Source organism: Triturus cristatus, chromosome 1_1 (assembly GCF_964204655.1).
Source record: "Triturus cristatus chromosome 1_1, aTriCri1.1, whole genome shotgun sequence".
Taxonomy (NCBI): domain Eukaryota; kingdom Metazoa; phylum Chordata; class Amphibia; order Caudata; family Salamandridae; genus Triturus; species Triturus cristatus.
The window spans coordinates 155,834,318-155,854,850 of NC_140579.1; the positions used below are offsets into that span (position 1 = coordinate 155,834,318).

Genomic DNA, 20,533 nt, shown 5'->3' on the forward strand with positions numbered 1-20,533 from the left:
CTCATCCTCCTAGACCTCTCCGCCGCCTTCAACACCGTCTGCCACCGCACACTACGCACACGCCTCCATGCCACAGGGATCCAAGACAAGGCTCTGGAATGGACCACCTCCTTCCTCTCCGGCAGAACCCATAGCATCCGCCTCCCCCATTCCGGTCGAAAGCATCCGAGATCATCTGCGGTATACCCCACGGATCCTTCCTCGGCCCGACACTTCAACATTTACATGGCCCTGCTCGCACACGTCGCCCGACAGCACGACCTCAACATAATCTCCTACGCCGATGACACTCAACTGATCCTCTCCCTCACCAAGGACCCCATCACCGCCAAAGCCAACCTCCATGAAGGAATGAAGGCTGTCGCCGACTGGATGAAGACCAGCCGTCTGAAGCTGAACTCGGATAAGACGGAGGTCCTCATCCTCGGCTCCAACCCTTCAGCCTGGGACGACTCCTGGTGGCCGACGTCACTGGGAGCAGCCCGACAACCACTGACCACGCACGCAACCTGGGAATCATCCTCGACTCAACGCTCTCAATGACCAAGCAGGTCAACGCCGTTTCCTCCTCCTGCTTCAACACCCTCCGCATGATCTACAGATGGATCCCGCACAGATACAAGAAAGACAGTCACCCAGGCCCTTGTCAGCAGCAGACTCGACTACGGAAACACTCTCTACGCGGGAGCCCCGACCAAGCTCATCAAATGACTACAACGCATCCAAAACTCCTCGGCACGACTGATCCTCGACGTACCACGCCACAGCCACATCACCCCCCACCTGAGGGACCTGCACTGGCTCCCCGTCAGCAAGAGGATATCCTTCAAGCTCCTCATCCACACACACAAGGCACTCCACAAGACCGGCCCAGCCTACCTCAACAGACGGCTCTCCTTCTACATCCCCAACTGCCAGCTGCCCTCTGCCGACCTCTCACTTGTCACCGTCCCACGCATCCGGCGGGAGATCCTTCTCCCACCTTGCCGCCAAGACATGGAACACCCTCCCACTGAGCCTACGACAGACCCAAGACCTGCTGACCTTCAGGAGGATGCTCAAGACCTGGCTGTTTGATCAGTAGCGGCCCGCCCCCAGCGCCTTGAGACCCTCGCGGGTATGTAGTGTGCTTTACAAATGATTGATTGATTTTTTTGTTGTTTCCTGTTTTGTGTTGTTCTAGTCATGGTAAAAAAAAATTAATGATGATCAACAATACCTGTTAAAAAAAATATATGACATTATTAAAATAAATTTATAACATATACTATTGTATTAGTAAACAAACACGTTGTATATAAAAACCATTTAAACACTTTGATTTAAAATCACAATCCTTTTACTGCAAGACACAGATACTAACTGGATAATTGTAAAACTTAATAAGTAGTGTTTATGTATTTACAGGACTGCATCAATAGTGGATAGATGATTGTAATACTAGATGTATTAGTACCTGGATCATTATATAAGTATATGGATACTGACTGGATCATTAGAGTACTGCAACGAAAGAGAATGGTGAATTTATAAATGCTTGGGTTTTCGTGCAGTGATTAGATAAGGACATGGTTCTGTCAGGATGTAGGAATAGACAGAGAGTGGCAGTGTGATTGCTGACTTGCATAGCTACTACCTGGATTTTGGCAGGAGTGAATCAGTAGTCTACAGGGGGTAAGGAAACCGCATAGGCTGTGGACATTTGACTGTAGCACTGTGTATCTTAATGCCTGAGTCATTGTACAAGTGCATGGACAGTGACTGGCTGGTTAGAGTGCTGGTAGTTAACAGCAGGGAGAGTTTATAAGTGCTTGTGTTTCAGCACAGAGATTAAATAAGGACATGGTTCTGTCAGGATGATTGCAGGAGTGAACAGAAAGTGACAGTGTGATTGCTGACTTGCATGACTACTACATGGATTTTTACAGGAGTGAATCAGTATTCTGCAGGGGGTTAGGGGATCGCATACATTGTGCACATTTGACTGTAGCACTGCGTATCTTAATGCCTGAGTCATTGTACAAGTGCATGGACAGTGACTGGGTAGGTAGAGTGCTGGTAGTTCACAGCAGAGTGAGTTTGTAAGTGCTTGTGTTTCGACACAGAGATTAGATAAGGACATTGTTCTATCATGATGATTGCAGGAGTGGACAGGGAGTGACAGTGTGATTGCTGAACTACATACCTACTACCTGGATTTTGGCAGGAGTGAATCAGTAGTGTGCAGGGGTGTATGGGACCGCATAGATTGTGCACATTTGACTGTAGCACTGCGTGTCTTAATGACTAACTAATTGTACAAGTGCATGGACAGTGACTGGATAGTTAGAGTGCTGGTAGTTGACGGCAGGGTGAGTTTAAAGGTGCTTGTGTTTCAGCACAGTGATTAGATAAGGACAGGGTTCTGTCAGGATGATTGCAGGAGTGGACAGAGAGTGACAGTGTGATTGCTGACTTACATGGCTACTACCTGGATTTGTGCAGGAGTGAATCAGTAGTCTACAGGGGGTTATGGGACCGCATAGATTGTGCACATTTGACTGTAGCACTGCGTATCTTAATGCCTGAGTCAATGTACAAGTGCATGGACATTGACTGGATAGGTAAAGTGCTGGTAGTTCACAGCATAGTGAGTTTATAAGTGCTTGTGTTTCAACACAGAGATTATATAAGGACATGGTTCTGTCAGGATGATTGCAGGATTGGACAGAGAGTGACAGTGTGATTGCTGACTTACATAGCTACAACCTGGATTTTTGCAGGAGTGAATCAGTAGTCTACAGGGGGTTAGGAGACCGCTTAGGTTGTACACTTTTGACTGTACCACTGTGCCTCTTAATGCCTGAGGCATTGTACAAGTGCATGGACAGTGACTGGATATTAACTGGGTATTTACAGGAGTGTATCAATAGTATGTAGCTGGTTAGAGGTCTGCATGCATAGTGCAGAGAATATCTAAGCTGTAGTAGTGTTACTGTCTACGCCATTCCATAAGTACATGACTAGTAACTGGAATAATTACAGTGCTGCAAACAGAGTGCGTGGTGAATTTATAAGTGCTTAGGTATTGCTGCAGTGATAGGATAAATATATAGGGTGAATGGGTAATTGAAGAATTGCATGGCACTGACAGAGACATTCCTAGTTTGCATGAGTACTAACTGGGTATTTACAAGAGTGCATCAATAGTATGTAGCTGGTTAGAAATGTGCATGTGATGCAGCGCAAGGGTTAAATTTTCATAATCTCCCTATGTCACAGATTCGTAATCACAACAACGCATCCATACATTCATTCATTGGTGTGGCACATAACACCAACATGCACTCGTCTCAATCGAATCCGTACATAGGAGAAAAAGCGCTGGACATGTGGGTACCTTTATTACCTATCAGGATTAATTTTCTTTATATTATATAAATTTCTACACATACACCTACAGAATCCTGACCTTAACATCAAGGCACTCCACCACTTGGTCGATGGGCCAATTAGTTGGACTGGTTGATGGTGAATTAGAACCAGCTAAAACACAATTAAAGCCTAGGAAACATTTGGTTATTTTCTGTAATCAATTAAAGAACCACAAACTCATTTCATATTAATTAAATGTTTGTTTATCTAATAATAATTTTCTCTGCATTAGCATTTATGCACTACAGGTCATAATATAAATTCAGTTTTATTTTCATAGAGAAATCAGACATTTTGTAAATACAAATAAATTTAGAAGGCGCATTTAATTAATTACCACTTAGCAAGCATCGGCGACTTTCTGAATGAACAGAGAGTAATCCGCAATCTCTGGTACCATATCCGGAATAAGCTGTCCGACCCCAGCAAGGATCAAACCCGTCAGATGAAATAACTTCCCGAAAACCAAAGAAACCCAAGGCAAACCATGGAAATCTACACCAGCTCAATGCAGACCCAACGCCATGAAAGATCAGCCCGATGTCCACCCCCCTTTGGCAGATGAGAACCTTATATACCCTTTTTCCCTATTACTTCATGCTAACGTGCAACAATTTAGGGGTAGAGAAATGTTCTGATTGGACAGTTCGGGGTTATCTGAGAGTTTTTCGAAAGTTTCCTAGGGTAAACTGGTTCTCCATGGGACTTGGCATAGGAAGGAGCAATTTGTATAATTTCCTTTTTCTCCCAGGTGAAAGTTGCAAATGTAACATTTAGAATAAGAGAAGACATTTCTCCACAGGTTCTGTATTGTCCCTTCTGCTGTTCTCACAGCATCGTCAGTTGGCAGACAAACACGTTCATCCTTGACAAGGAACACGGTGTCTCAGATCTGAGGTCATTTGGAGATCTCCATAGTCATCCGATTCTGCGCAGAAACCATCACGCTCACATGGTGGCGTTCACGGTAGAGACTCCATCTTGGGTACTGCGGCCTAGTAGGCCCGAATGCCAACTTAAGCAAAAACAGACATAACAGTAATTAAAATATAGAAATGTAGATTCTAATGTTTAAACCCACACTAATCACAATATATATTAGTATTTCCCTAGCTGTAGCAACATTTAAAGCAAAATACTCACCATTTGGTTATCCTGAAAGCACAAACAATCACAAAGCAACATAAATCATGCAATTTTCTATTTCACCACAATCTAAAGTTAGTTTGCGTACCATAATTAATTAATTAATTATTCTGCCATGCAATTAGCAATTTAGTCCCACGTGTATCTCGTGTTTATCAAGGTGTAAAAGTTGATTAGTAAGAATTCATTGCAAACCAGTTAGTGCAAGTTAAATTTAGAATGATTACGTAATTAATTTCATGCAATTTAGAGGAGGTATACAAACATTTTTTTACCTGCTCCATCAATCCCCCTTTTGGTGATTTTTAAACATCACCACTAATCACTAAATTTTCTAAATTTCTCTACGGAAGTGGTTTTATTCAGTCCCACTTGCATTTGTTAGGTTACATCATAGTGTTTCCCATATCATTCTCTTTTGTTTTCTTGTACATATTATCTTGTAACTCTTCTAGTTCTATGTCTTCTATCTCTCTTTCTCTTATTTCTTTCTCTTTCCTTTTCTTGTTTTTTCTTTTTATCTTATTTGGTATTTTTCTTCTTTTTATGCACACACATCCTAATCTTAATATTAACACTAAAACAATCACAAAAGTAACAGGTATCAGTATTTTCCCCACAAAGGAGCTACCTAGTTTTGTTAATAAATTCTTAATAGTGGAAAAACCCTTACCATGTTTCTCCCATACACCTTCAACCCCCAGTGGAACAATTTCTTCATGCAAATCAGTTATATTCTTAATATATTTCTTTAAATTCTGACTTTCGTCAGGAATATAAGTGCAATAATGTTGTACTTTCAGCATTCCACAGACTCCTCCCACTTTGGCAAATATAATAACAAGGGCAAGTCGATTTTGCATAATCATCGCTCTCATGGCAAACATTTCCGTATTTACCATTAAGAACCTTCCAGCTGTGCTTGTTGATAAACGATCCACAACTGTAGACAATTTTCTAATTTTATGTGCATTCAGAGATATTCCAACTGCTGGTATCAGTGCGCCAAAAATATCACCTATAATTTCTGACCAACTTTCCCTCCTTCTACGTGTTAGTTGTCTACCTATTTCATGCAAACCGTCATCTCCCCTTTCCACATGAAATATTTGTGGAAAAACCAGGTCTAGGTAACATGACCCATACCAGTGGTCCGGTAACCTATAATAAGCTCGGTTCCCAAAGATGTAATATATTCCAGGGAATACCGGATCATTTCCTCCTTTAAATCCCCATCCTCCCATGATTTTATATAAGTCATGGCATTCACTTGCACCTACAAAATAATTATCATATACAGTATTATATCTACTAATGTACAACTTTCTTTTCTGGGGCCAATCTAAAGCCATTGCTGGATTAGTTTCTCCCTTTAAATGATTTTTCTTCTCAACATCCCAAAATGTTGTTTCCATCTTTTCCCCAGACGCCTTCTTTTGCATTTTAACTCTCCTCTCCTCTACCATGTTTAGGAAAGTTTTCTCTTCTTTTCTTAAACTACAAGTAAGGTTATTCTTAAACACTTCTTCTAAAGATAATTCTCTTGTTTCCAGGAAAAATTCACCTAGTATTCTACCAGGAATCACTTTGTTTAGTTCAGGAACTACAGGAATCTGTGAGAAAATATTATCTACATCAGTGTAATAGTATTCTAATTTTCCTGTTTTATAAAACAAACTAGCTAAGATACTACAAGTTATCCCATATGTCAAAGGAAGGTGATGATAAGTGACACCCTCTGATACAGATGCAGGTAACTGCATGCAAACATAACAGTCTCTAACCTCCATTGTCTTCACATATTCGTACAGTAATTTTGAGAAAACATTATTAGAAAAATAATTTATGGACTTATCTTTGTGAAGTTCGGTTCTATCTACCAGTTTTGTAACATGACTTTCATCAACCTTTTCACTATTAGTTCCGTTTACTGTGTGTTCATTTACATTCTCAATTGTCACTCTAAATGAAATTGTTATTGCAAATATGATCCAGACAAGCATTAGTAATCCTGTACACCAAAAACACATTTTACACCATCTTCGGAGAAACCCACATGTTGGATTTCTATTTTCATTGTTTGCCATTTTGGTAATGATCACTGTCTTTTGACTTAGCCTCTTTTCTTCAACAATTTACCTTTGTCTAAACCTAAGGCTTTGGTTGCCTACTTGGTTCTTTTCTGGTCATATGTCTTGTCTGGGTTTTAATTCCTTTTGATTCTCCTTTGCCACTCAGTCCATGTATGAATCGTCTTGGTCTTTAGGTTCACAGTCTTTGTTTAGAATTTCCTGATCATCTGTTTCTTCTCTGGCATCAGACAAGATAACTCTCAGGATTTCTGAATCTTCTTCTCCTTCGTCCACTTTCTGCACAGTCACTCTTAGACTTTCTTGGCTATCAGCTTCCTCTTGTATATCAGCGCCACATACGTCCATTCCGGTGACTTGTACTTCTGGTTTGGTTTCTTTATCCTCATTGCAAGTGTTTATGATCAGTATCTTTTCTTGTTTTTCTTGACTAGACACTTCATTCACTTGTTCAGCATTGGCAGATTTTATTGTGGTTAGTCGGTATCTAAATCTTTTGATTCTGTTGGGCCAAATATTTTCTTTAAACAGCCTTTTTAATTTTGTTCCTTTCCTTTCTCGCTCTGTTTTCCAAGCTATTTTCCTCAAAGTTCTTCCACCTTTGCTTTCTTCTTGACTTTCTTCAGATTCTGTAATTGCCTGGATTTTAATTTCTTTGGGTTTTATCCTCAAGACTTCAGGTTCACTGTCTGTATTTATCCCTCCTCGTGTTTATTCCACGCGATCTTCCTGCTGACTAACTGTCCCTTTTTCTACCTGTGTGTGTTGTGTCCCTACACCTCCTCGGGGGTCTTCTGCAATTACCTCACCCTCACTCTCTGTATCTAATTCCTCACCTTCTATCTCTATGATTTTGGGGGGGGATTTCTCTTGTGCTTGTACTTGGGATTTCTTCTCCAAAGATTACTTGTTCAGTTTTTCCAGTGTCCTCATTTATTCTTTCTTGAATTCCCACTGGTTCTGTCTCAGATTCAGAACTTGTATCAGAAATTTCAAGACGTCTGCTCAGTGGTATATTTTCTTGCCCAACAATTTGACTCAACCCTGTTTCTCCTGCTTCTGGGTTTTGTCCTGTTCTATTTTCTTCTGATTCTGATTCGGAACTGGTATCTGATGTGTCTCGTTGTTCCTCTTCAGATTGATCTTCCGGATCTGGGACTCGAAGAGTGTGACTGGCATGAATCCAGTTCTTCACTCCTGCACACTTCACAGCAGTCGTTGTTGTCAGGATCACTTGTCGTGGTCTTCCCCAGCGTGGAACCAGACAATTTCTTCTTCTGTGTACCTTTGTGCGTACCGAATCTCCAGGACTCAAGTCATGAGCTGGCTTCTTTTCAAGAGTGGTCGCATCTGGTCCAACCTGATGAAACACAGTATGTACCACATCAGCCAATCCTTTGCAATAATCCAAGAAGAAGTCATTATATATAGGCAGAAGCTTGTTGACGGGAATAAAAACATGTCTCATCGCTGTACCCATGATAAGTTTGTGAGGGCTCAGACCAGTCTTCCTATCAGGAATTGATCTAAATTGTCATGAGAACTAGAGGCAAGACATCTGGCCATTTTAGAGCTGTGGCCAAACACATTTTTCCCAATCTGTTCTTTATGGTGCCATTTACTTGCCCCACCACTGCAGAAGCCTCTGGTCGGTAGGCACAATGCAGTTTCTGTTGTACATTCAATGCTTCACAAATCAATTTCATAACCTGATTCTGGAAATGTGTTCCTCTATCTGTTTCAATCGTCACTGGGAAACCAAACCTAGAAATGAACTCTCTCAGTAGGAGTTTTGCTACAGTAACTCCATCATTCCTTCGGGTCGGGTAAGCCTCCACCCAACGTGAAAACAGACAGACAATCACCAGTACATATCTTAGCCTGTTACATGAGGGCATTTCAATAAAATCAAGCTGCATTCGAGTGAAATGACCTCCCTCCCGTCCTTTGGTTCCCAGGCTCACCACAGTTGTCCTTCCTGGATTAAATTGCTGGCATATGAGACATCTCTGACAAAGGATCTCAGCAATAAGCCGAAACGTTGCATTATACCAGGTCTGTTTAACAAGTCTAATCATGGCATCCCTACCTATGTGAGCCTGCCCTTGGTACATCCGTGCCATGGTAGAGATCATGCTATTAGGCATTACTGGTCTTCCATCACGGTAAATCCAAACTCTGTCTGTTTCTCGTGGTGTACATCCTGATTTTATCCACTGTTTCTTTTCCTCTTCTCCTGCCTCTTTCTGCAACTGTCTCACTTCATCCCATGTCAGTCAGTCAAGAATACTTTATTTGACAACTTAATGCCATAAAAGTGATCCTATCATACAACAACAATACATTTCATTAACACCATAATCTTTAAACACATGTAAAATCTCATAAGCAGTAAAACCATACAATAAAAGGATCACATAAACAAATAAAACCACCTGATTCCTTAGAACTAATTTAGCTTAATGCTTTGTTAAGAAGGGGCCGGCGACTACCTTCTTTCCTGGTAGCATCCATATTTTCATTATTAAATACACAGTTAAATAATCAAAATAACCTTAAAAGTTGTTAGTCGGCGGTATCATTGATACTCTCATTTAGGGGGATTCATTTTCCACATCCTTTCTCTTTAGCAGCAGTTGATTAAAACCAATGAATCTATAACTAATATTTAAGCTTTATTGTTTATATACTTGGGGTAAGGGTTTTTGAGCATAGATGAAATTTCTACCCTTGCTTAAGTTTATCCCATACAAAACGCTGTATGCCTTTTATGTAGCTTCCAAGTGCTATAGCAATGTCAAGACTTATCATTTCTGTCAGTAACACAATGGCTTGGGCTCGTGACCTTATTCCATATTTTAAAAATACTGGGCGTACAAACAATTTTCGCAGTTCTAAAACTGTAAGGCAATCCAGCAGTATATGCTGGATTCCAGATTTGGTCCCAATTGGTTCCATCTGAGTGTAACATCTCTGACTTTATTCTTCCCTCCATTAACCATGGGTTAATGCCAATTCTTATCCTTAGGATTTCACACCTAAGCCCATGGTTTGGCAGAGTTTCAAGGTATGGATACCATGCAGACTTTACCAAGGAGTTTATTATATATTGGACCGATTTTTTCTTCCTCAGGTACTCTAAATCATTATTCCTTGACTGCTCCATGCCTTGGTACTTGAGATACGTCTTTGTGGATTCTACGTCCAGGGAGTGCTGTATAGTACTCACATTTAAACTCCTTATTATTACCTGGATTTTCCTTCTAGCTTCTTTTGCCCAATTTAAGTTACTATGCTGGATCTCTTCGCTACACCAGTGTGAGATTTTCTGCACTCCCCCTGGTTTCTGGCGTTTCCAGAATCTTATCAAGGACATTTGAACCTGGCTATTCCATGCTATTGTTCCTAACTCCATCCTAATTGCCTGGACCATTGCAGAACTTGGTAGGGACAATAGCATTTTTAGGGCCTTACCCTCCTCCCGATCCCACTCTCCTTTACCACTTAGAAGGAGGACTTCTGCCCCATACAGTACTTGGGGTGGGATCATGGCTTCATAAGCTTTTAACATAGGTTTGTGCGACATATCCCCATAATCCTTGTTAAATTTTTTCAGCCCACAGATGGATGAAAAAGCTTTTGTTTTTTTGGCTTCTAGGTGAGTACACCATTTTAGGGAGCTGTCGAACCAAAGGCCCAGATATTTATATTCTTTCACTATTTCTAGTTTTATTTGTCCTAAATACCAACTAAATTTTTTATCTCTCTTGCCAAAACATAAGATCTTTGTTTTATCCATATTTACGACTAAAAACTTTGCCTCACAGTATTCCTTAAAAGCATTTAATTTCCGTTGGAGCCCAAGTTCCGTTTGATCAATTATTACAAGATCATCGGCATATAAAAGACTTGCTACTTTCCTTCCGTTCATTCTAGGGCTTGCGCTTCTTTCTACTTCCAGCGCTGCTGGTAGGTCGGCTAGGAATATTGCAAAAAGCAGGGGGGCCAGGACACAACCCTGTCTTAGCCCGTTTCTTATAGCTATTTTCTTTGTTAGTGACCCTTGAGTGTCCTTTATTACTTGGGCCCAGTTCCCTCTCTGTAGTTCCTTTAAGATGATCAATAGGCTTTCCGGTATATCATATTTTATCAGGCACTCCCATAAGCTCTTACGATCCACTAGGTCGAAGGCTGCCCTGAAATCAACGAAACAACAATACATTTTCTCCCTTTATTCTATTGACTTCCGGGCAAGTGCCCAGAGGGCGAAACAGTGGTCTATAGTGGAATGACCTTCTTTGAATCTCCCCTGTTCAACCAGTACCACTGAGTTCTGGCCTGCCCAATCTTTTAGTTTCTCTAATACTATTTTTGCGAAGATCTTTTCCACAATATCTATTAGATTAATTAATCTATAGTTTTTTGGGGCTTGCATATGGCCTTTCTTGTGTAGGGGCCTTATTATTGCACCCTTCCAATTGTTAGGGAACTTCCCAGTTTCTAAAATGACTTGGAACATCTTAGCAAAGAATTCTGCCCACCAGACCAACTGAGTTTTAATTATCAGGGCAGGGAGGTTGTCTGGACCTGCTGCCCTTGTTAGATTTAAACGTTTTATCGTTTTTTTCACTTCAGAGGCCGAAAAGTCGGGTTTTAAGACTGATACCAGACCGCTCAAATCTGGTTGCAAACCCTCTTCTGGTTCTCTGCCTGGGCTGTATAATTCCAGCAAATATTCCTCCCAAGCTGCTTCTTCTACCACACAATTCATTTTGGCCACTGGGCGATCTACTGCTGATTGAATTAATTTCCAAAACTGGCGTATATTCTTTGTTTCTATTGTCTCAAGCAGCTCTTTCCAGCAGCCTTCTTTATACTCTCTTTTTGCCCTCCTAATTAACATATTATAATCTCTTTTTAATTTCAAGAGGGTATCAGCCTTACCCTGATCATACTTTATACTTAGGCTACGTGCTGTTCTCCTCAATTCTCTCTTCTTTTCCAAACAATTCTTTGTAAACCATCTTTCTTGTCTCTCCGGCTTTCTTTGGTTCCTTTTATCATCTATTTTTTCTTTCCTCAGACCATCGCTGAGGCTTTGGACCACTTCTTCAATTTTTCCCACATACCAATCCAAGCTCTGGCCACTTAGTGTGCCCAGATCTAAGTTCTGCTGCAGTTTTACTAGCCGGGCTACGTACTCTTCTGTTAGTCTTGTGGTGCTCCGCCTGGGGTATCCCACCTCTTGGTGAATAACTTTATTACAGTGGTTCAAATGTACATTTGGGAGCTCTAATTCTAAGAGGTTATGGTCACTTCCTTCTCTATTAGTAATCCTAAAATCTTTTAATTTGTTGGAAGCACCAGGGTGTCGTAAATACATAATCTATTGGGCAGTTTTGCAAACCTAATTTAAATTTTTTCTTTGCTGGACAGTCTAAGGTTGATCTTCCGTTTAGACAAAAGAGGCTTTTAGACCCCAAATAATTTCCCAGCTGAATATCATTGGATGTACATACACAGTCTGTGAAAGTTGCTTATATTATATCATAAGCCTCCAGCAATTCTTGGGACCAACAATCTACTTTCTTTGGGTCCAGTTTATGATTAAAATCGCCCATTAATATGATCAGATCCATGCCATATTTTTCACAAATTATGTCCATGTCATCTTTAAAATTCCCCATTTCGACAGCATATTCCTCTCTGGAACCCCATTGCATATACACATTTAACAGCACCATTGTATTCTTTTTGTCAGAGGTAGATAAGGTTACCCTACATGCGAGTAACCATTTACATTTTCCAGTTATTTCGAACACCTTTTTCACTATTTTGGTTGATAGCAATGTCATTATTCCCCCTGCCGGGCGCCCAAATCTTTGCTTCTTTGCTAAGCGATTAAACTGGCGGAAGCCAACAAATGTCGGGGTCTTGCCGCATAGCCAAGTTTCCTGGATACAGATGATCTCGGTGTTTTTCCCTAGTTCCCTTATGTTTTCTTGTTTGAATTGATCTCCGAGACCATTTATGTTCCAGGAAGCTATTCTTATGCCATGCGGCATGCCTTTTACCTATTCAACGTCATCTAGGTGTCCTTCCTCCCCCCGCCCCTCAGTATACCTGTTTGAGGGACCTCCGTGGCATGATCCCTGACTCCAGTTCCCCCACCAATTTTCCACATCTGAATTATTTACTACTATTTTTAGGTTTCGCAAGTCAGCTCCTTCATCTTCTTCCATATCAATTGTCCTTACCTGTCTCTTTCTTAATCCTGCATGGTACCTTAAATTTTTTTTACCCTGCTGCTCTATCCCTTCTACTTCTATTTGAACTTCCTCTTCGGATAGTATCCGTATCCCTTCTTTCTGTACCTCACTCTATGCTTTTTCAATCGTAATCTTTACCAGGTCCGAGTACATCAATACTCTGGTCACATCCTTTCCTTCTATATTTTGCCTAAATCCCACTTGTTTTAAATCGTTTGACCCTATCCCTTTCAAATTTGGGCACTTGGCGAACGCTTGCAGAAGTTGTGACCTGTTTAGCGGCAACCTCTTCCTTGACTTCTTACCCCCTTTACCTATTGGTATTGGTTCAAAATATAACCACTTACCCTCCTTCCTTGCACCTTTTACTGCCTGCTGTTGTATCATTTGTACCTTATTTATCTGGTTTGTGGGCCTATTAATTCCTACCACCGAAGTATTCCTAGTTTGATTATTTCCTCCATAGCCATGACCCAAGCAACTACCGGTATTCTTAGGCTGAGGTGGAGTTTTATTTCTAACTTGTTTCTCCTGCGTACTTGTATTGCTATCTAGTTGCGCCCTTTTATTTTGTTTCTCTGGGATTTTCTTCTTTATTATACTCCTGATGGGGTTGAGTGCCTTTTCCCCCGCCCTTGATCTTTTCACTGTCTTGTTACTTCCCTTGTTACTATCCTTTTTTAATGGTTTCCTTCCTACTCGCCCTACTCTGTTTGCTGGCATAAATCTAGAGACCTCGCCTCTTTTTATTACTCTCATTGGCCATTTTGAAATATAGACCTCCGATTTTTCTTTAGGTAAGTCGGCTGGTTCGAGGTATTCCTCTACCATGGGCTGAGGATCAGTATCCGGGACAGGTCTTACCATAGAAGGCATTTGGGATCTAATCCCCTGTAGCTCACTCTCTATCTTAGCTGGGTACTTTTTCTGTACTTTTAGAATATCATTGTTTGTCAACGTGACTTCTAGAAGGCCTTGTAGAGTTCTCTGTAGTATTAACATGAGGTCCAGCATCGACGAGGCAGGTGTAGCAGAAAGTTCCAAATTTAGTTCAGAGTTTAGATTTAATTCCACGCTTTGTTCTGTCGCTGTTTTTTTCGAGTTCTCAAGCGGGTTCTGCTTTTCTTTCCTCATTTGATTTAACTCTCTACCTGGTTCCTCCTCTTCCTCTATCATTGAGTCCACCTCTGAAATTAGGGTATCCTGGTGTCCTGTCTCTTGTTCATAAATAAGAAGACCTCGTGGTGAAGAGGACAGCCGTGGTGACGACAATATAAATTGTAGGGACTGATTGGCCATAGTTACTGCTTCAATTGTGTGATTTTCAAGCGGTAGGGAAATGTTCACAATCCCGTTCCCACTTTTACTCACCCTCTCATTTAGCGGCGCAGCCTCTATTGTTTCTATATCGGGGGCTTTTGCTGATGAGAAATCTTTTTTAAAATGTTTCCCCAGAAATTCTTTTAGAGAACTTGAGGCATTACCACCCTGTTTTTTGCTTACGGCCACACATCTTTTTGCTCTTTTCTTTGCTTTTTTTCCTGGGCTCGTCTCCGGGCTCTCTCCACTTCCTTCTGAGGCACACGGGCTAACTAGGGTCACTCTTGGTCTCAATTTAAGTTCCAGGTTCTTTTTAAGTTTCTTGGGGGCCATCCCTAATGCTTGGTTAGGTTATGTTAGGTTATGTTAAAATTTCACAGTCTCGGGCACACTCTCTTTGACCGGTAGACTTACTCTTTTGATGATCTCATAAATGAAACCGGAGTTAGAGACCGGGGTTAGTGTTGCAGGTGACTCTGTTGGGCTGGTACTATGCTGTAGCGCTGTTTTTGGCGGTCTTAGCTGGGTTGCTAGCTATTTTGCAGGCTGGCTGTGGCTTTTTATCTCCCCCCGACTACTGTGGCTCAACTGATGGGCAACGTGGAAAAGATGGACCGACGCAGGAGCACTGACGCTCCTGCTGGAGGCACTCGCAGCCCCGCAGCCCCGCTCCCTCTCGACCGCAAGGAACTGATCAACTGGCCACAGCAACAGCAAGCAAACCGGCAGAAGAGAGCAGGAAATCCGCGCTGGCAGCTTCAGCCCCCAACTGGGAACAGCTGACCGGAACCACTCTCCAGTCAGAGAGAGTCACTTCTTCTGATTCACCTGGGACCTTGCCGGAGTCTCCCGGATTCAGCAGCCTCCCTCGGCTCCAACGCGGCTTAGCTCCTGATTCAGTTCTTGGTTCCCGGTTCGCGGCTCTCAGAACCCCGCGATTCTCGGTTCCACTTGGATGCTATCGCTGCCTGTTACTGCTGCTCTCCTGCTCTCCCGCTCTCACAGCGGGTCTCACGGAAGACCAGGACTGGATTCGTAATCTCTTCGGGGTACAGGTCAGCACGTCGCACACACAAACTGCCTACAGCACACGTCAGCTTACGATCCTTTATAAGCAGGCTTTCCCTTTATAAGCAGGCTTTCATCCCATGTACTTACGGTGTTAGTAAAAAGCAAGGGACATAAATCCATTTCCTTCTCCCTGTTTTAATGATTTAATGAAGTTTGGTTTCATGCACAATACTGTGCTGGGTCATTGGCAAACTCATTGCCTGCTGACATGTAGTCAGTTCCCTTTCTGTGAGCGCTGCATTTTATAGCAGCAATCTGTTTAGGCAGCTGTATCGCCTCAAGTAATTTCCCAACTATTTCTGCATTTCTGATTGGAGTTACACTCGACGTCAAGAAACCTCTTTGGGACCAGATTTGCCCAAAGTCATGCACCACTCCAAACCCATACTGACTGTCAGTAATTACAGTAACTCGCAAATTCTTTCCCAACTTGCATGCTCTAATCAGCGCAAACAACTCAGCAACTTGCGCAGATCGTACTCCTCTCAAACAAGATGCTTCCAACACAGTCGCTACAGTACATACAGCATATGCAGCACTCAAAATCCCTTTGCCAGTTCTTAGGCATGACCCATCCACAAACATCACATAGTCACTCTCTTTCAGAGGCACATCTTTTATGTCAGGACGTGGTTTGGTGCAAAAATCAAGCACTTCCAAACAATCATGATCAACATCATCTTTCACTTCCGCATTCACTGCATCAGGTAGTAATGTCAATGGGTTCACATTAGTGCATCTTACAAGACTCACATTTGTAGCACCCAAAATCACCTTTTCATTGATAGTTAGATGGCTATGCGTCATGAATTGTGTCTTACTTCTTGTCAGAAGGATCACCACATAATGGGGAACAAACACTCTCACAGGGTATCCCATTACAATTCCTTAACTTTGTTCTAAGCTCTTACAAGTGGCTGCCATTGCTTTCAAACAACCAGGCAATGCTACAGCTACTGGATCCAGTACAGCTGAAAAATACGCAATCGGTCGTCTCAATCTTCCGTGTCTCTGCACTAACACGGAAAGAGCACACCCATCTCTCTCCCTGCAATATAGCTCGAATTCTTTTTCATAATCAGGCATTCCAAGAGCCGGCGCTTCACACAAACTGTCTCTCAGTTGTTTAAAAGATTTCATCTCTTCTTTGTTCAGCTCAAGGGGATCTTTCACATCACTCTTTGTCAAACGTACCAGTGGTTTTGCGATCAGCGAGAAGTTGCTGATCCACTGTCGACAATATCCCATCATTCCAAGAAACATTCTGACCTCTCTCTGTGTCATTGGTGCTCTCATTCATTTGATTATTTTGATTCTGTCCATTTTCATTTTTCTCAGGCCCTTTTCAATCTTATGACCTAAGTATTGTGCTTCTTTCTGACAAAACTGTCATTTTGATGGGGATACTTTGAGTCCTCCATCGGCCAAATGATTCAACAGTGCAACTGTGTTAACCACGCATGCTTCTCGCATCTTCGATGCCACCAATAGGTCATCGATATATTGCACGAGCACTGAACTTTTGGGCATTTTTAAATCTTCCAGTGACTTCTTTAGAATCTGATTGAATATTGATGGACTTTCTGTATACCCTTGAGGGATACGGCACCATGCCAAAATACGCTCACCAAACCGGAACGCAAAAATTTGTTGGCTACCAGGGTGCAATGGAATAGAAAAGAAAGCATGACACAAGTCAATGACTGTGTATCATTCTGCATCATGGGGGATCTGATACAGAATTACCGAAGGGTTCGGCACGATGGGACAGCATGGAACAACGATTTTATTCACCTTTCTCAAATCCCGTACTATCCTAAAGTTCCCATTTGGCTTTTTCAAACCCATGATCGGAGAGTTACATGGACTACTCATTATCTCTCTCAGAATTCCTTGTTCAATCATCCTGTCTATTACAGGCGTTACTCCTGCAATTATCTCTGGTGTTAATTTATATTGAGGAATATTCGGGTAATGTACTCCTTCTTTTACAATTATTTTCACAGGATCTACCCTTTCCATTAATCCAACATCATCTCCTGTGAAATCCCACACTCCTGTCCTTACCGTTTCTTTCAACTCTTAGGGCAATCCTTACGGATCAAATACAACAAATGCCTCAGTAATTTCAAGTTCTAAGTTTGCCATTATCATTCTATACAGTACGTCTTCATCTGGGGTTTCAAAAGATATACCATCAGGGGTACAAAAGATGGTGCAATTCATCTTGCACAACAAATCTCTCCCCAACAGATTTACAGGACTAGTGTTGCATACGACAAATCGATGCATATCAGTGAATTTCCCTATTTTAACCTTTACAGGATCAGTAAGATAAGCTTTTATCTGTCTGTTTGAGACTCCAACTACTTGGATTGTTTCACCCGAGAGAGGAAGATTCAGCTGATCTAACAGTTGAACGAGTAGCACCAGTATCCACTAGGAAAGTAATGTTTGCTTCATTCACTTTTCCATCCACAAAGGGTCCTGTCTGGTCTACCTCTAGAGTTGCGCCAAGTACGCACTCCTCTTCCTCTCCTAGGCACAGTCAATAATTCGCTTCTGACTCACTCTCATCGCGTTGCAGCCAATACTGCGAAACTGCACCAGCGCGCGGTAGCTTTGTTACCTGTTCCTCGGTGTAGAATCCTGTCTCATTACTGTATCTCTGAGGATTTACGTTCTGTGGAAAAGGTGGCTTTGGCACCTGCCACTGTTGGGTAACAACCTGCTGCTGTTGCGGCGGTTGGCAACTCACCTCATTCTGCACCTGTGGATTCAATGATGAATTATCACCATTAGCTCTCAGTGGCAAATTACACTCGGATTTCCAATGCCCTAAATTTCCGCAGTTATGACATGGCCATTTCTTTTTAGCTTCCTCTATGCTGATCTGTCCTTTTCGCTTTCTGATATTAGGTTTTTGTTTTGCTTGCCCTATTCCATTAGCTTGCTCAATTAACTGGGCTTCTTGTCGCTCGGCTACCTTAACCTGTGCCCACATTGCCTTTTCTTTCAGTTTACGCTGTTTGGCTTAAATTTCATCACTAAAATATTTTGCATGTCGTAACACTTCGTCTATCTTTTTTTTTTTTTTTTTTTTTAAAAACCTTTATTTCTTCAAAAATCTGGACACAGCTATTCAGCCGACAACCCGGAGGTTCGGCTGCTTCGATAGTAGAGTACAAAGAATCGTCCATAGTACATTGAAGGAGCAGTGAGAAGGTTCCATTTTTAATAATTACAAACACACAACAAACCCCAGCAAGGCAACAACACTGAATACCCACGGTGATAGCCCCTCAGGGGGAGCCGGACCCCAATCGTCTAACAGTCACAGTACTATGATAAGAGGAAAAAGGGGGAAAAGCAGAGGCCCAAGAAGTCAATTAACCATCACATCTGCATACTGAGCTGGAAAGAAGGTCAAGAAGAAAGCTGTTCTTCGGGGGGATCCAGATCAGGGGCAAGACATATTCCCCCCCTGTATTGGTTCCACCGCCCCCAGATGGCATGCCACTTCCGAGGGCGGCCTCTGGCACAATATACTGTCTTCTCCCTGAGCATACTCCAGTCCATATTTTCTTTCCACGCAGTTAACGTGGGGGGCCCCCCGGAACCCCACAAGCGCGCGATGTCCCTCTTAGCAACCATGTTACCCAGGGTCACCCACTGGGTCTGTGCCTCATCATGGTCAGTGGGCCCCCAGACATTCAGGAGACAACACCGCGCTTCCGGCTGCATATCAATGCCCGTCACCTCCCCCATCACCGCATGAACTCGCCTCCAAAATTCCATGATGACACCACATTCCCAGATGATATGTAGGAAAGTACCCACCATACCGCATCCCCTCCTACATAGGCCTTCCTCAGAAAATCCCATATGAACCAGTCGCGGCCCCGTCACATACACTCGATGCAGGATCTTGAGCTGCACCAGCCTCAGACGCGACGGGATCGCAACCTCCTTAGGAGAGGAAACAGCAGACTGCCAGTCCTCATCATCCAACTCGAGTCCGTCCCTAGTCCACTGGTCCCGCAGTCCCAGTAGCGTATCAGCCCGAACATTTATCAGTTTCTTGTAGATGAGCGAGATCGTGCTCTCCGGCATATGGCCATCAAGGATCCGGTCCTCCAAAGGCGAGGACTCAGGCACCCTCTCACCCTCCACGAGGACTGACCGCAGGGCATGACGCACCTGAACATATCGGAAAAACTCAGACGCCCCCAACTCATACTCCTTCTGCAACTCTTCAAAGGACTTCACCCTACCCTTAATCAGCATATCTCCAACCCTGGAGATGCCGATCAAGTCCCATTTATCAAACCCTTTCGTATGCCAAAGCCTACCCAACCTTTCAGATTCAAACAACGGGGCAGCTAGGGTGAGCCTATCCTTCCAGCCCAGAGAGTCAGTCGCCATCTTCCATACACGCACCGCCACCCCGGTGGGCCCCGTGAGGGACGAGTCGAGGGACCGCGAGTACAACGCCCTAAGATAGTTCCCACCGCGCAACAACCATCTATCCATGGCATAACCAGGGCTGAGGGCCGGGCCATAGAAACCGTGGTTAATCGCGGACAACTGGGTGGCCCAGTAATAGCGTCGGATGTCTGGAAGCGCGATACCCCCGTCATACCATGGAAGCGTCAATTTAGCAATCGCTATCCGCGGCCGCCCATCCCACAACAACTTCCGTTGGAGGCTTTCGACCTCCCGAAAGTACTTGGCCGGCACCCAATCTAGAGTATTTTGCAATGCGTAGAGGAACCGAGGAAGGGACATCATTTTGAACAAGGCAGCGCGCCCGACTAGGGAGAGCGGCAGCCTCCGCCAGCCCTCAACATCCCGCCGCAGGCGCGCCAGGGGGGGGAGCAGGTTTCTCTCATACCGCAAAGCAGGGTCCATGGAGATAAAGATCCCCAGATACACGAAGCCCTGCTGAGCAATCTGGATCGAACAAGTTCACGGGACCGGCGGAACCTCACCACTAAGGACGTATAAATACGATTTACTCCAGTTGATGACGAGGCCCGAATTCCTACCGAAGGATGTAAGAACGTCACAGACCACTATGAGTGAGTTCTTAGGCGAGGCAAGATACAACAAGATGTCATCAGCATATAGCGAAATGCGGTCCTCGTGTTCGGGCGACCACCGAAGGCCACGTATATCCGGGTGCCAGCGTATCCACGCCGCCAGCGGTTCAAGAGCAAGGGC

The 20,533-nt window shown here is 43.1% G+C and overlaps 1 protein-coding gene across 1 annotated transcript in view; it reads right to left on the minus strand.

Moving 5' to 3' along the window:
* Positions 1-3,663: 3,663 nt before the first annotated feature.
* The window catches only part of LOC146869881 (protein BTG2-like), a 301,843-nt gene continuing 284,973 nt past the window's right edge, over positions 3,664-20,533 (minus strand). The window contains exon 3 of the mRNA XM_085623814.1: positions 3,664-8,010. Coding sequence (XP_085479940.1) covers positions 4,947-6,647 — 1,701 coding nt within the window. The 5' untranslated portion in view covers positions 6,648-8,010 and the 3' untranslated portion in view covers positions 3,664-4,946. The remainder of the gene's footprint in view (positions 8,011-20,533) is intronic.